This window comes from Halichoerus grypus, chromosome 10 (genome assembly GCF_964656455.1).
Source record: "Halichoerus grypus chromosome 10, mHalGry1.hap1.1, whole genome shotgun sequence".
Lineage (NCBI taxonomy): Eukaryota > Metazoa > Chordata > Mammalia > Carnivora > Phocidae > Halichoerus > Halichoerus grypus.
In genome coordinates, this window is record NC_135721.1 from 21045569 (window position 1) to 21059373 (window position 13805).

Here is a 13805-nt window from a genome sequence, read left to right on the forward strand (position 1 = left end):
TGAGGAAGGATGGGAGGGCGAGCTGAAGCAGAATCCATCTGAAGAAGGACATGAATTAAACAACGGGGAGGCTTAGAGAATTTGGCTCTCGGAGACGTGCCCCAGGAGCCCCTGATATCTTTGGGACCATATCGTGTAATGGGGACATTGGTCATCCAAGGCATCTGGGTTTGACTTGGCTGCTTAGAAGCCATCGATTCCTTACTTAGCAGTTTCAGCTTTCTTGTTGGTAAAATGCGACTCCTCGGGTGGTTTCGAGAATAAAACAACACAGTAGGTATGAAAATGCTTTTGAACCTACACAGCATTTTGGGAAGGTAAACATTGATGTTTCTTTGGGCCCCAGATTCATCCTTACTGCCACTGTGTCATGATTCCCAGTAAGTCCCACTAGGAGGTCAGTGGGAGGCTTGTGACCCCAGTCGGTTGTAGGGCCGATGTTCTCAGGCTATGGAGGAACTTCCTTCTCTTCCCTGCTCACTTACTCTGCCCATGGAGGTTGGCCTCTGGTGGGAAGAAGTGGGACCTCGGTCACAGTGAAAAGGGACTCTGACCTTGACCAGTGCCCCCCTCTCACCTTCCGTAGGAACATGCTTGCCAATTCAGGCAGCGTGAGGATTCTCATCAAGGGAGGCAAGGTGGTGAACGATGACTGCACCCACGAGGCTGATGTCTACATCGAGAATGGCATCATCCAGCAGGTGGGCCGTGAGCTCATGATCCCTGGAGGGGCCAAGGTGATCGATGCCACTGGGAAGCTGGTGATCCCTGGAGGCATTGATACCAGCACCCACTTCCATCAGACCTTCATGAACGCTACGTGTGTGGACGACTTCTACCACGGGACCAAGGTAATGCTCCTGTTCGCTGAAGGGGCCTTCCCTTTGGCTTCTTCCATTTGTGGGGCTGCTCCAGACTAGACCCATGTGAACAGGATGCCCCTGCTGTGTTGCTCAAAGGAGAAGGGTGCTCTCCTGGGGCCACTGTGGCAACTGACATAGGAAATTCCAGGCTAGATGTCCTAGATCTCCGTGACTACCGGAAAGGAGGTATGTGGGCCTGTTTTACTGATCACATCACTTACCTATGTGCTGAGGCCGGACACTGATTTTATGTTTATATTTCTATGGCATGTAATGCAGACCTAGAAGAAGAGAATTTGCTGGTGTTTGTTATTGTGCATGTACGTGACAGGAGTGAGGTATTGATCTGATGGACTCCTTTATGTGTGATAAGCTAAATTAATTCCCCAAAGATGGTGACAAATAGATATTTCTCTTCTAGACGATTTTAATGGCAGTAATTATGAAACAGACATAGTGAGCGATCTTGTATTACATCTCTCCTAGCTTGTTCATTATTTTTAAAAACAGCTAGGAAAAAAACGTGGTGAGCCTCTTTCAGAGGGCATGGCCATGGACACTATTTACAGTTATTGAGCGGGGCCTGAGCTGCTGGATGTTCCCGAATGCAGAATACAAAAATTCAGGCCTGTGAAACAAATGAATTAGGAGGAAAGAGTCACATGTGGGTTCTTCTATCCCTCTTCTGTGCTCCGGAACCTGTTATTGCTGTCATTCCTCTGCATTGTAATTATCTGTCACATGCCAACCTCTCCGTGAACACCGGACTATGGACTCCTTAAGGCCTGACAGTATTGTTCTGCTTTCCCAGAGCCTGGCCCTGACCAGGAACCAGAGTAGCTACCCAGTAAATGTTTGTTGAGTGAATCAGTGAATGATGCTTAATCTATGTGGGTCTCTGTACCCAGCTATGCATCAGAGTCACCTATGAAGGTTTTTTTTAAAGATTTTATTTATTTGAGAGAGAGAGAGCACGAGTTGGGGGAGAGGCAGAGGGAGAGGAACAAGCACACTCCCTGCCGAGGAGGGAGCCTGACGTGGGGCTCGATCCAAAGTCAGACACTCAACTGACTGAGCCACCCAGGCACCCCTGAAGATTTTTTTAAATGCAGAATTGAATCAGAATCTCAAGGACTACAAGTTCCTGACCCGGGAGGCAGCCCCTTACACTGTCTGACTTCCAAAGGCCTTGGCCTCTAACCCTCCCTGGGAGAAAGGGATCCACTAGCTACTGGCCCAGGGGCTATAGTCAGTCCTCTGTCCTACTTTGGCCCACAGCCTCAAATCCCCAATGGCCCTGCACCCTAAAATCCCACCTCTGTTCTACCTGGGGTTCTCGGGGAGCCCTTCTCCCATGCTCAGGTGTCTCCCCCTTTTCCTGGGGGTTCAGGTGTCCTGGCTAGGCGGTGGCTGACAAGGCTCTCCAAACCCGCCTCTGAGGAGCCTGGCTGGGGCAGGCAGAGGCTGGCCTTGCGGTCACAGTTCTAGGGCTGGCCCATCTCAGGCAGTTGGCTATTTAGGTCTCCCTGAGGATATCCTCCCTTTCCAGTCCAGGAGCAACAGACGAGACCCCTGGAAGGCTGGGCTGCGAGGAGTCACAGCAGCTGCGGCCTAGCCTGTTCTGAGGCAAGGGTGCTTCCAGGACTGATACTTCAGCATCTGGGGCCAAATCTGCCTACCCTAGCGGAGCCCAGAGAAGAGAGGCTGTAGGCAGACCCTTCCCACTTTCTCTTCTGAGAATTCCCCCAGGACCTGTGGGTAATGCCTCACTGATGAAATGGGGAGCCCCGTCCCCATAAACTTTTGCAGGGTCCTTCTGCAAGGTACACTAGTGACAGGACCTTTCTGGAGTGAGGGAGCATATCCAGTTCCCCATCGCCATGTACTGGAGCCAGGCCAGGCCCAGCCTGTTTGGTTTGTGGTCATTGTCATTGCTATTTTTATTGAAGCATAGCATAAATACCAAGAAGTGCACAAATTGTAAGTATATAGAATTGTCACAACTGAACACACCCTTGTAACCAGCACCCAAATCGAGAGGCTAGACATTGCCAGACCGGAGTCCCTCCTTATGCCCCCTCCCAGTCACTACTCCTTACCAAGGATAACCACTCTCCTGACTTCTAATACCACAGTTTAAAACAAACAAACAAACATCTTCATTGAGATATAATTCACACACCATACAATTCACCCACTTAAAGTATAGAAGTCATTGGTTTTTAGTATATTCACCGTAGATTGGTTCTGTTTACTTTATATAAATGAAATTAAGTGGTTTGTTCCTTTGCATCAGCTTCCTTAGCTCAACATTATTTTTGTGAAATTCATGTTGTATTTTATTCACTTTTACTGCTTTGTAGTCTGATGTACCACACAGTACTTATCAATGGGTGTTTGGGTGGTTGCCAGTCATACTGTTGCTATGAATGTTCGTATACTTCTTTCAGCAAATCTATGCACACATTTCTGTGGGGCACATTCCTGGGAGTGGAATTGCTGGGTCACAGGGTACACATGTGCTCAGCTTTAGGAGATGCCACCAAATTATTTTCCAGACTGGCTGTCACAAGGTCTACTCCCAGCAATAATGTGAGAGAGGCCATAGTATTTACTATCAGCATAACTCTGATCATCCCTGGGGTCCCTGCTATAGTATGCTCAGGCCTGGCACCCCAAATTGTAGCTTTCTGGCTCCTGTCCCCGCCTGGGAGACCTGTAGTCCAAGGTCGGATGCCATGCTGTCACCACACTGTCTACCCACCTCTCAGAGGGCAGGCTGGCCTTCTTTGTCTTATTTTTCACATTGTCATCTGCCGGGACCTCATTAGCCAGGAGTGACAGCTTTTCCCCTGAGAGCCTTTAGCTCTTTATAGCCAATGAAAACCTCAGCACGTGCATCTTTGTGCAAGGTGGTGAGTAACTCTTGATCTTTTCCAGGTTTCTCATCCATGGGAGCAGCTGCCTCTGGAAAACACATAAAAGCCCCTGTGTGATTTAAGGCCCCCCAATCCATCTCAGGCTCTAGTTGTGGAGTGTTTAAAGGCCCATAGATCCTAAGCCACCCCCCTGGCTACCAGTGTCACCTAAGCCCACTCTTTATTCTATCCATCCCCTAAGCAAGACTGGATCTTGATGTCCTTGTGCCCAGCCCTCAGATTGGACGTTTCCTCATGCAGTCCCTGACTCAGTCTCCCCTGGATCCCATCCGTAGACCCTGCCCCAAGTTCTGCCTCAGTCTCCCAGCCTTCCAAGAGCTGTTTTCCTGCCCTGGTACTCCCACCCCTCCACTCCCGATTTCCCCTTCCCTCTGGTGCTCCTACAGCTGGGCGCTTGGGCATCCTCTTTCCTCGGGGCGCTGACAATCTCCCGGGGAGAGAAAATGCGCTCCTATTGCAGTGCCGCTCCGGGGGATGTGTCCACTAAATTATTCACACGGCCTGTGGCGCTCGTTCAGAGGCTGTGCACCCTGGTGGACCAACGCTGACCTACTTTGTACATTCTAAGGAAGGTAGTGGTTGATTCGCTTTAAGCATCTGGGTTTATAATTGAATAATAATCCTAAGGAAAGGCTCACCCAAGTGATTAGCCTAGAGAGAAAGAGAGATCAAGCTGCATCTTTTTGTTCTTATCTGACAGATCCGCGGGGCCTCGAACTCTGCACCCCCTGAGCTATTGCGTGCCTGTCAATTTGGCAGCCGCAGTCAGGGCTGGGAAAACAAAACAGTTGAAAGCCTGGCTTTTCCGAGAGCATCTGGGTCTCCATTGTACTGGGTCTAAAGGGATTTCTCTAGCACTTTAACAAATGCTTTGCCTGCTTTCAGAGGCTGTGGCAGGCTCTGCCTGGCTCCCCGGGCTCTGCATCCCGTGCTCACAGCCGGGCCCTTGATCCTCCTCCCCGCCTCCTCACACCCTCCCAACCTGCAGGCCCTGCCCTCCCCAGGCCCAGAACCTGGGTTTCCTGGAAGCAAAGCGCCAAGACCACCTGCTTGTTAATAATGCAGACCCCATTGAAGAAGGAGGTTATCTCCCACGGGGAGGCAGGGGGCGGGAGGGAGGAGGGAGACCAAGTAACACCAACTGTGTTTATAAAGGTCCGGGATTTCAGTTGGGTCATGAGGTCTTTTATTATTATTCTGCTTAACGTACTTATGAGTTATATTTATTCTCTTGTGTGGAGCTAATGTTACCTAATAAAGAATGTTAATGCAAGCTCTGGAGCTCCACCCCACCAATGGCCCTCCGCTGCGCTCTGGGAAGATCAGAATCAGGCTTTTTAACCTATAGGCACAGCCCCTTCACTAAGATGTTGATAGAGGGGGCAGGCATGGGCAATGGGGAAAAGCTTCCTAGATGCCTTTTCTGCCTCCCGCTCCTCCAAAAATATATTAAGAACCACCATCTAGGCCAGTGGTTTTCAACCCTTGGAAACAAATTACATTAGAACAACTTGGGGAGAGGCGCCTGGGTGGCTCAGTTGTGTAAGCGTCTGCCTTCTCGGCTCAGATCATGATCCCAGTATCCTGGGATGGAGCCCCGAATCGGGCTCTCTGCTGAGTGGGGAGTCTGCTTCTCCCTCTCCCACTGCCCTCCCCCTACTTTCGCTCTCTCTCTCTCTCTCTCTCTCAAATAAATAAATAAAATCTTAAAAAAAAAGAACGACTTGGAGAATTTTTTTAAGACACCAGTATCCAGGGCCCATGCCACATCAGTGAAATCTGTATCTCTAGGTCTGTCTCTTCCCCCATCAGTATTTTTTTTAAGATTTATTTATTTATTTTAGAGAGAGAGGGTGCAAGCGGGGGGAGGGGCTGAGGGAGAGAGAGAATCCCAAGCAGATACCCTGCTGAGCACAGAGCCTGACGGGGTCGATCCCACGACCCTGAGATCATGACCTGAGCTGAAACCAAGAGCCGGCCACCCAACCGACTGAGCCACCCAGGTGCCCCTCCATCAGTATTTTTTTTTAAAGCATCCCTGATGATTCTAACATTGGCAGGTGGATTAATAAGGAACTTGAAAAGTTCCACTCTTGAAAAGCACGTTGTCCTGGCTGTGACTCCTGCAGGTCTGACCCTCACCTTATGTGTCAGGCTGACATCTGAATCCCCTTTGAAAGCTCAGGCCTGCTTTGCCTTGCCCTTGCCAGTCTTACTTATTTGCTTCTCTCCTTCTATTCACATGCCTGGGTCTGATCAGTGGGCTCCCAAATCCCAGCCTGGGTCCGAGAGCCCCTGTACTTGCTAGATGTCCCTGGCCCTGTGTTCTCGCCTCCTGTCTGTATCCCACCGACATCATCAGGGAGTGAGAAGTTGGCCATGGTAGGGGTGTCATCAAACGGAAGTCCGGCTGGGTCTGTCCCTCTTCTTTGAGGGTCCAGAGATTCCCTCTCGTTTGTGCCAGGACCATCTGTCACAGAGACATGCTCCCATTAACTCAAAATCAGCATCAGCAGGACATCTATTCTTCCCTACAAGGGAAGCCAAATCTAAGAAGAGTGCTTGGCCAGCCTGAGATCAGCCAGGGGGCTGTTCAGTGGCATAGGTTTGGACAGCCTGTCACATCCCGCCCCCAGTGGAGGGTCCTGACCCTCCCTTGCCTTCTCTCACTGCAGAGGCCTGGGCCCTGTCTGGCAGAGTCCTGAGATTGGACAGGCTAGGACATAAATAAATTCCCTTTGGTGTCCGGCCTGCCAACATCCTTACCGAGGAACCCATTTATCCATTGGGCAGACTGTTTTTCTACTTTGCCTTTGAAATTTGCTCTTTTGGAATTAAAACTTTAAATGCTGGTCACTTCCTTTTTTTTTTTTTTTCTTCCTTTCTTGACTCAGTACTCTGCTTCTGTTCAGTTCTGGCCAAAATGTCTTTCCAGTCTTATAGCTCTGCAATAACACTTCCTGCTTATCAGGACCCAGACTCATAGGGTCTTGCTTTTTTTTTTCTTTTTTTTTTTAAGTAGGCTCCATGCCCAGCATGGAGATCAGGTCTGAGATCATGACCTGAGCCGAGACCAGGAGTCAGATGCTTAACCAACTGAGCCACCCGGACGCCCCTATGGTCTTGCTTATTAATCAATGTTCCCAAGTTCACTTGTGTCTTCATTCCTGTAAAAAGCTGGAAGGGACCTTAGAAATCGAGTTCCACCCTCCCACTGATGGAAAATGAATGAGTTGCCCCAAGTCCCAGCGTTATTTGGACCAGAATGCAGGTTTCTCAGTCTGAGGGTCTTTTCACCATGCCACTCGGGGGCCCTGCTGAAACCCCAGAGCAGGATAGTCAGCCCTTTCAGACAGCCTGTGACCTCTTGGTGGGTGCCTTGACACGATGGCTCTACACTTGCCTGGACCAGATGAAGTCATCCCAGAACTGACATGCACTGGGCAGACAGTGGAGCGAGCTCTTTGCCTCTCTGCCATGGTGGCTTTAGCAGACACCACTTGTCCTTGGAGGAGTAACATCCTTAGTTTTCGCCATTTACAAATGGGTGTTGTAGGGATTAAATGAGGATGCGTGAAAGACGCTTCCCCCCGTGCCTGGCACAGAGCATGCCTACGATCAATGTCGGTCCCCAGGCTGTGACGACCCGCGTCCACCCTAGGCCCACCCTTGGCTGTGTCTGCAGGCTCTTAGATCCACCCACTTAGGCTTTGCAATGAAATTGTTCTACTGTCCCATCTAGCGCCCAGGCTGCCTCTGTGTCCCTGGCTTTGCTGGCAGGCCACCCTGACAGATTCTCTCAGAATCCACCCTCCTCCCGGCTTGTTTCCGGGGCCAGCTGCTGCCACACCATGCCTGTCCTTCCGGCAGAGCTGCCACCCTTCTGGTGCGGCTGTGCTAGTGGGGATCCGCACAGCTGGGCTCCGCTCCCCTTTCAGAATCACCACAGTCCCACTGAAGATCTCCGTGAGTGCCTCATGAAGTGGCTTCCCCTTCCAAGCCACCTGGAGGTCGTCCCTTCTCCTGCCTCTCCCAGTGGGACCCGGCACCTGTGCAGGGTTGTATTCGTCTTCTGCTGCTTCAGTACAAATTAAGACAATACCCACATGCTAGCTCCCAGTTCTGTAGGTCAGAAGTCTGGGCACAGTGTGACTGGGCTCTCTGCTCAGGGTCTCACAAGGATACAGTCAACGTGTTGGCTGGGCTGCTTTCTCATCCGGAGTTCAGAGTCCTCCGCCAAGCTCACGTGCTTGTGGCAGAATTCGGTTGCTTGACGCTCAAGTGCTGAGGTCCCCGATTCCCTGCTGGCTATCAGCTGAGGGCCCATCTCAGCTCCTTGAGGCTGTCACCATTCCTCGCCATGTGCCCCCTCCATCGTCAAAGCCAGCCACAGAGACTCTTTCACTTTGAATCCCTCTTCTATTTCAAATCCCTCGGACTTAGAATCTCTTTGCCAGAAAGAACCCTGTCCCTTTAGGAGCTCACCTGATGAGCCTCAGGTCCACTGAGATCATCTCCCTTTCTTAAAGTCAACTGTGCCATATAACAAAACACATGGGTGATGGTGCCCCATCTTATTCCCAGGGCCCCTTCCATACTCCTGGGAGGGGACTGTATGGGGTGTGGTTCACTGGGAGTCATCTGCCTACCATTGGGCTGGGGGGATCCCAAGCAAAACCATGGCCATCCTATAGACATTTTGCCCTGGTCCATCTCCACTCCACCAATTTTGCTTCAACTACTTAAATCTTTTGAAGGCTCCATATTTACATATTTTAAATTAAAAATCACCTTGGCCACCCTTCACTTCACAGCTCTCTGCGCCTCGTGTCGTGCTCCTGCTTGAGAACCTGCCGTGACTCCCCGTTGTCTAGGATGTCAAGTTGGGATTTCTGGATCTTCACCCTGGGCAGCTCCCCATCTGACCTTGCCTCTCCCTCCAGTCCTCATTCCCAACACATGCACATGTATCAGCAAGAGGGTTTTCTCTCCCGGTGAATGTCCCACGCTCCCCGATGCTATCCCTTCCCACCATCCGAGGAACCCTTCAAGGCCTACCAAGCCCACGTCATGTTCTCCCTCCAGCTAATTCAGATCCAGGATCCCGCTTTCTCCTCCCCAGCTGAAATAATTTGTCTTCTTGGGGCTTTCAAATTGTTTCCTGTGTAGTTTGTCTTTCAGCTAAATTGAAGAGTATTTGTGGGGCAGAGACCACAATTTATATTTAACTCATGACCCACCACAGACCCACATAGCTTGAAACATAGAGTAGATGTTCAAGAAACACATGAATGTCAGCACAGTGTGGTGGTGATGAGCACAGACTGGAGTATACCATTAGAATCTGAATTTTAGCTCCATATTGACTGTGTGATTTGAACAAATTAATCTCTCTCTGTCTCTCAATCTCTTCTCTGGGAAATGGAGATTATAATAGTATTTTATGTGTGTTAATCAAGTTACTATCTGTAAAGAACTTAAAATAATACTTGGTGCTTACCAAGCACTATATGAGGGTCCATTAAATCAATCAATCACTTGATCGTGCTACCAACCCCTGGAAAATACATTTGCACAGTTTCCTCATGAGCCTACATATTAAACTGTTAGGCATCAAATAGGAACTAAAAAGTTTGATTCTGTTCCTACTGTTAGGTCGACTATGTGTGTTTTAGATTTCAAATGGAGTCTAATAGTAATGGTGATGAATTCCAGATAATTTTCTCTCTTCTCTCTTTCTCTTAAAAGCAGAAATAGCCAGTCATAAACTCTGCAGGCATCAGGAGCTATTTAAAGATGTCCTGCTTCAAATCAGTTACCTTGCTTAACAATACCTTGCTGGCAACTTTCATTCTGCACCTGCATTAATTGGTCAGGCAAAATGTAGGCCAGGTTGACCCTTCTTAGAATAAATGTAAGAGGAGATCTATTGTTTCTTATAAACTTTACATCTAGTATTGGAAAAAAATCTCCTATGGTGACCAAGCAGCTCCTCAATTTCTAGAATAGTGTTTGCAAAGAATTTATCTATATAGAGATTATCGCATCTTAAAACCTTTGGTTCAAGAATAGAAATAAACGCCCCCTTCTGTGATCTCAAACATACTGGAAACCTTTCATATCTCGTACAAGAAGTTCTGCTTTAAAAAAAAAAAAAAAAGTTCTGCTTTTATATTCTCATCCTTCGGGGTTTAAAAAAAGAAAATAAAGAAAAAAAATAACATGTGTTGCATGTATATTTCAGTGATACATATAGTACATGAACGATATATTTTTCTTTCTTTTCTTTCTCCTTTTTCTTTTCTTAAAGCCTGCATATTTTTTAATAGTTCAAGAAATATTTGAACATAGCCTTATGGAAAGCCTCAAAAATCTTAATTGTAAATATCTCTTTTCCCAGACCTTGCTGTGGTTGCCTCTGATGTGAGGCTATCATAGTCTTATGTTGAGTGTAAGGTGCACGTCTTAGAATGATGCCCTGACCGACAGGTAGGAATGTGTGTAGATGCCGAATCTTTTCCCTTGGTGGTTTTAGCCTCGTGATTCCTTCAAGTGATCAGTGCAGCCAAGCACATTTTTTCTCCTTCTGATCCTTTTTTATTTCTTATTAATTAAAAATTAGGAGCTATAATGATCCTTAGTGACTATACGAATTCAAAACTATGGGCCAACTATAGGGCGCCTGGGTGGCTCAGTCGTTAAGCGTCTGCCTTTGGCTCAGGTCATGATCCCAGGGTCCTGGGATTGAGTCCCTCATCGGGCTCCCTGCTCGGCAGGAAGCCTGCTTCTCCCTCTCCCACTCCCCCTGCTTGTGTTCCTGCTCTCGCTGTCTCTCTCTCTGTCAAATAAATAAATAAAAATCTTTAAAAAAAAAAAAACACTATGGGCCAACTATAATAAGAACTTTCTCACTGATCAATTTTTCTCTCTCATACTCACACACGTTCATACACTTTCACATTCTCGCACATGCTTGATCACACACACAATTTTAGAGCTGGAAGTACCACTAAAGATTAATGAATCCAACCCCGATCCATAAATAACTTTCGTGTTTAGATTTGAACTCGCCACAGTATTCTCAATTAATATTTAGAAATAAAATTAGGGGCGCCTGGGTGGCTCAGTCAGTTAAGCGTCTGCCTTTGGTTCAGGTCATGATCCTGGGGTCCTGGGATCGAGCCCCACATCCGGCTCCTGCTCAACGGGGGGTCTGCTTCTCCCTCTCCCACTCCCTCGCCCTGCTCCTTCTCTCTCTCAAATAAATAAAATCTTTTTAAAAAATTAAACAATATATGTTGGTGAACTTTATTTTGGGGAGGAGTATGAATAGAATGAAGAAGGTCATGATTAGGCAACCTAGGAAACCACCTTTTTTTTTTTTTAATCCGTGTATTTTTTTTTCTCAACAAATTGATTAAGGTATAATTGACATACAATAAGTCACGCATTTTTAAAGCATATATTTTGAGGGGCACCTGGCTGGCTCAGTTGGTGGAGCATGCGACTCTTGATCTCAAGGATGTGAGTTCGAGGCTCACGTTGTGTGTAGACATTACTTAAAAAGATAAAATCTTAAAGTGTACAGTTTGATCCATTTTGAAATATGTATACACTGTGAAGCCATCACCATTAATATAATAAACATATTCATCACCCCCAAAAGTTTTTTTGTGTCCCTTGTCATCCTTCTCTGCCCCTGATAACCACTGATCTGTTTTCTGGTACGATAGATTAGTTTGCATTTTCCAACATTTTTATATAAATGGAATAATCCAGTATGTATTCCTTTTTTGGCCCAGTTTCTTCCACTCAGCATTATTAAGGTTTTGGTTATTGTAAATAAAGCTACTAGGAACATTTAGGTACAAGTATTTGTGCAGATGTATGCTTATTCCCCTTACATAATTACCTAAGAATGGAATGTCTAGGTCATATTGTAGGTGTATACCTTTACAGTAAGACTTGAAAGCAGGTAGTGTAAGTCCTCCAGCTTTGTTAATCTTTTTTTTAAAAGATTTTATTTATTTATTTGGCCGGGGCCGGGGGGCAAGCAGTGGGGAGGGGCAAAGGGAGAGGAGAGAGAACATCTCAAGCCGACTCACAACCCTGAGATCAGGACCTGAGCCGAAATCAAGAGTCGGACATTCAACCCAATGAGCCACCCAGGTCCCCCTGTTGTTTTTCAAATTTGTTTTGGCTATTTTGTCTTTGGGAGCAAACTTTTTTCAGTACAGGCTATGAGCTGAAAACTTAAGAGAACTGAGTGCATTAACCAAATTCTTGATAAACATTCTCTGCCCTTAGCATGGTCCCTTTCTGCTAGCTAAAAGTTAAGACTTTTCTTTAAAATTTTCTCAAATTATTTGGAGCGGGGGGGGAGATATGAGTGTGTGTGTGTGTGTGCGTGTGTATGTGTTAAAAGAAACTTTGTTGGGTGTTGGGGGTCGAGGGGAGGGCCTCGAGGATGTTGTCTTCCGTGAAGCTGGGCTACACACTGATGTGGACGTACTGTCTTACTGAACAGTGAACTGTGAGGACATCGTGGGGAAGAGTCCATCCTGCCCCCCTCTGCCTTACGACTAGTCAGTGGCGAATAGGGGTAGGCTGGGGCGTGTTGAGGGACCTAGAGGAGGATAAAGGTTTTGTGGACTGGAATTCTAACCACTGAGCCATTGCCACCCTCTCCTGGTTCCTCTGTCAGGTTTCCATTCTCTTTGGTATCCCTTGTTACCACCAGGCTTGGGCTGTGGCTGTGATTTCTCTTCTGGGTCAGTGCCCTGAGTCACTTGCCAGGCTTAAGATACTCTAGAACTCTAGAACTCTAGAACTCTAGAACTCTAGAACTCCTGTTTGGGAGAGCACGCTAGCTCTGAATCTCTACGCCCTAGACGTAGTGGCCCATCAAAGAGTATATTTTTCCTGCTGTGTGGAAAATACAGGGTTCAGAATGGAGCATATTGAGCCTCTGATGGGCTCTGGGATCCCCGGCCCCCAGGTGGCTCCTGGTGGCTCAGTGGCTCTGCACAGGACCCGCAGATGAGCTTCTGTCCCCTGCCTCCTACGAGAGCGGCGTATGGAGCTGTCCAGGCCCATTTGTCAGAGCACCTGTATGTCCATTATTCACTTATTTTGATCTTTAAAGCCCCCTTTGGACAGGTCTTATTATTATCTTATTATCTTTTCTTTTTCCAGGTGGGGAAACTGAGTCTCAGAAAGCGAAATACTTGCCATGCTAATCAGTGCAGGGACAGGTCTGCCTGCCTCCCAGCCTTGACTCCAGCCCCATTCCTGGGCGCCTTGTATCCAGGGAGGCCCCAGGGCCACCTCCCTCGGCAGTTTTGTTGATGATATTGTTATCACTTAGCCTTGGGACAAACACGCGGACTCGCCGACGTCAGGGTAGACCGGGGCAGGAGAGCAAGTTGGGTTACATGTGGTGTATTTCTGGATGGTTGATAAATCCCTCTTCTCTGGCATCCGTGGGCAGCCTGGGCTTTTAATAAAGACAGTCGTGCCCTGCTTGCCTGTTAACTTTCCCACTTGGGGATTAGAAGGGGCTTTGCTAAGGAGGAGGATGACAAAGGGCCCCTCTGTGCGGCTCTATTTTAGAATGGTTTCCCCAGGCCCCTTGGCTTCTTAGAAGCTGGCAGCCACTTTCTCTCCGCCACATAACTCCCTTTGAGGATCATCTCCAGTCTCCATGGCAACTGCATGTCGGGAGATAGCCTGCTCTGTGCTGTGGCTTTGTATTAAACACAATGAATTTAAATTGGATGCTCGGCAGTGAAGATAATCATTCTGGGTTAGAGAGGAGCCCGGAGCTCCTCATTTCACAATTTTGGATGTTGGCACAATTCTCAGATTTAGCCCTGTAATTCAAGCTCTAGCCACACCTACCCCTCTGTTTCTAAACTGCAGTTAGGTCCAATTTCACTTGGGCTTTTCTCCGTCGTGTCACAGAGGAATCTTGGAAACACGGAGCCCCTCAGTCAGGCCAGGA

The 13805-nt window shown here is 47.8% G+C and overlaps 1 protein-coding gene across 2 annotated transcripts in view; it reads left to right on the forward strand.

Moving 5' to 3' along the window:
- The window catches only part of DPYSL5 (dihydropyrimidinase like 5), a 91732-nt gene that overhangs the window by 39059 nt on the left and 38868 nt on the right, over nt 1–13805 (forward strand). For both annotated transcript variants that reach the window (XM_036090182.2, XM_036090183.2), the window contains exon 2: nt 587–851. In XM_036090182.2, coding sequence (XP_035946075.1) covers nt 591–851 — 261 coding nt within the window. In that variant the 5' untranslated portion in view covers nt 587–590. The remainder of the gene's footprint in view (nt 1–586; nt 852–13805) is intronic.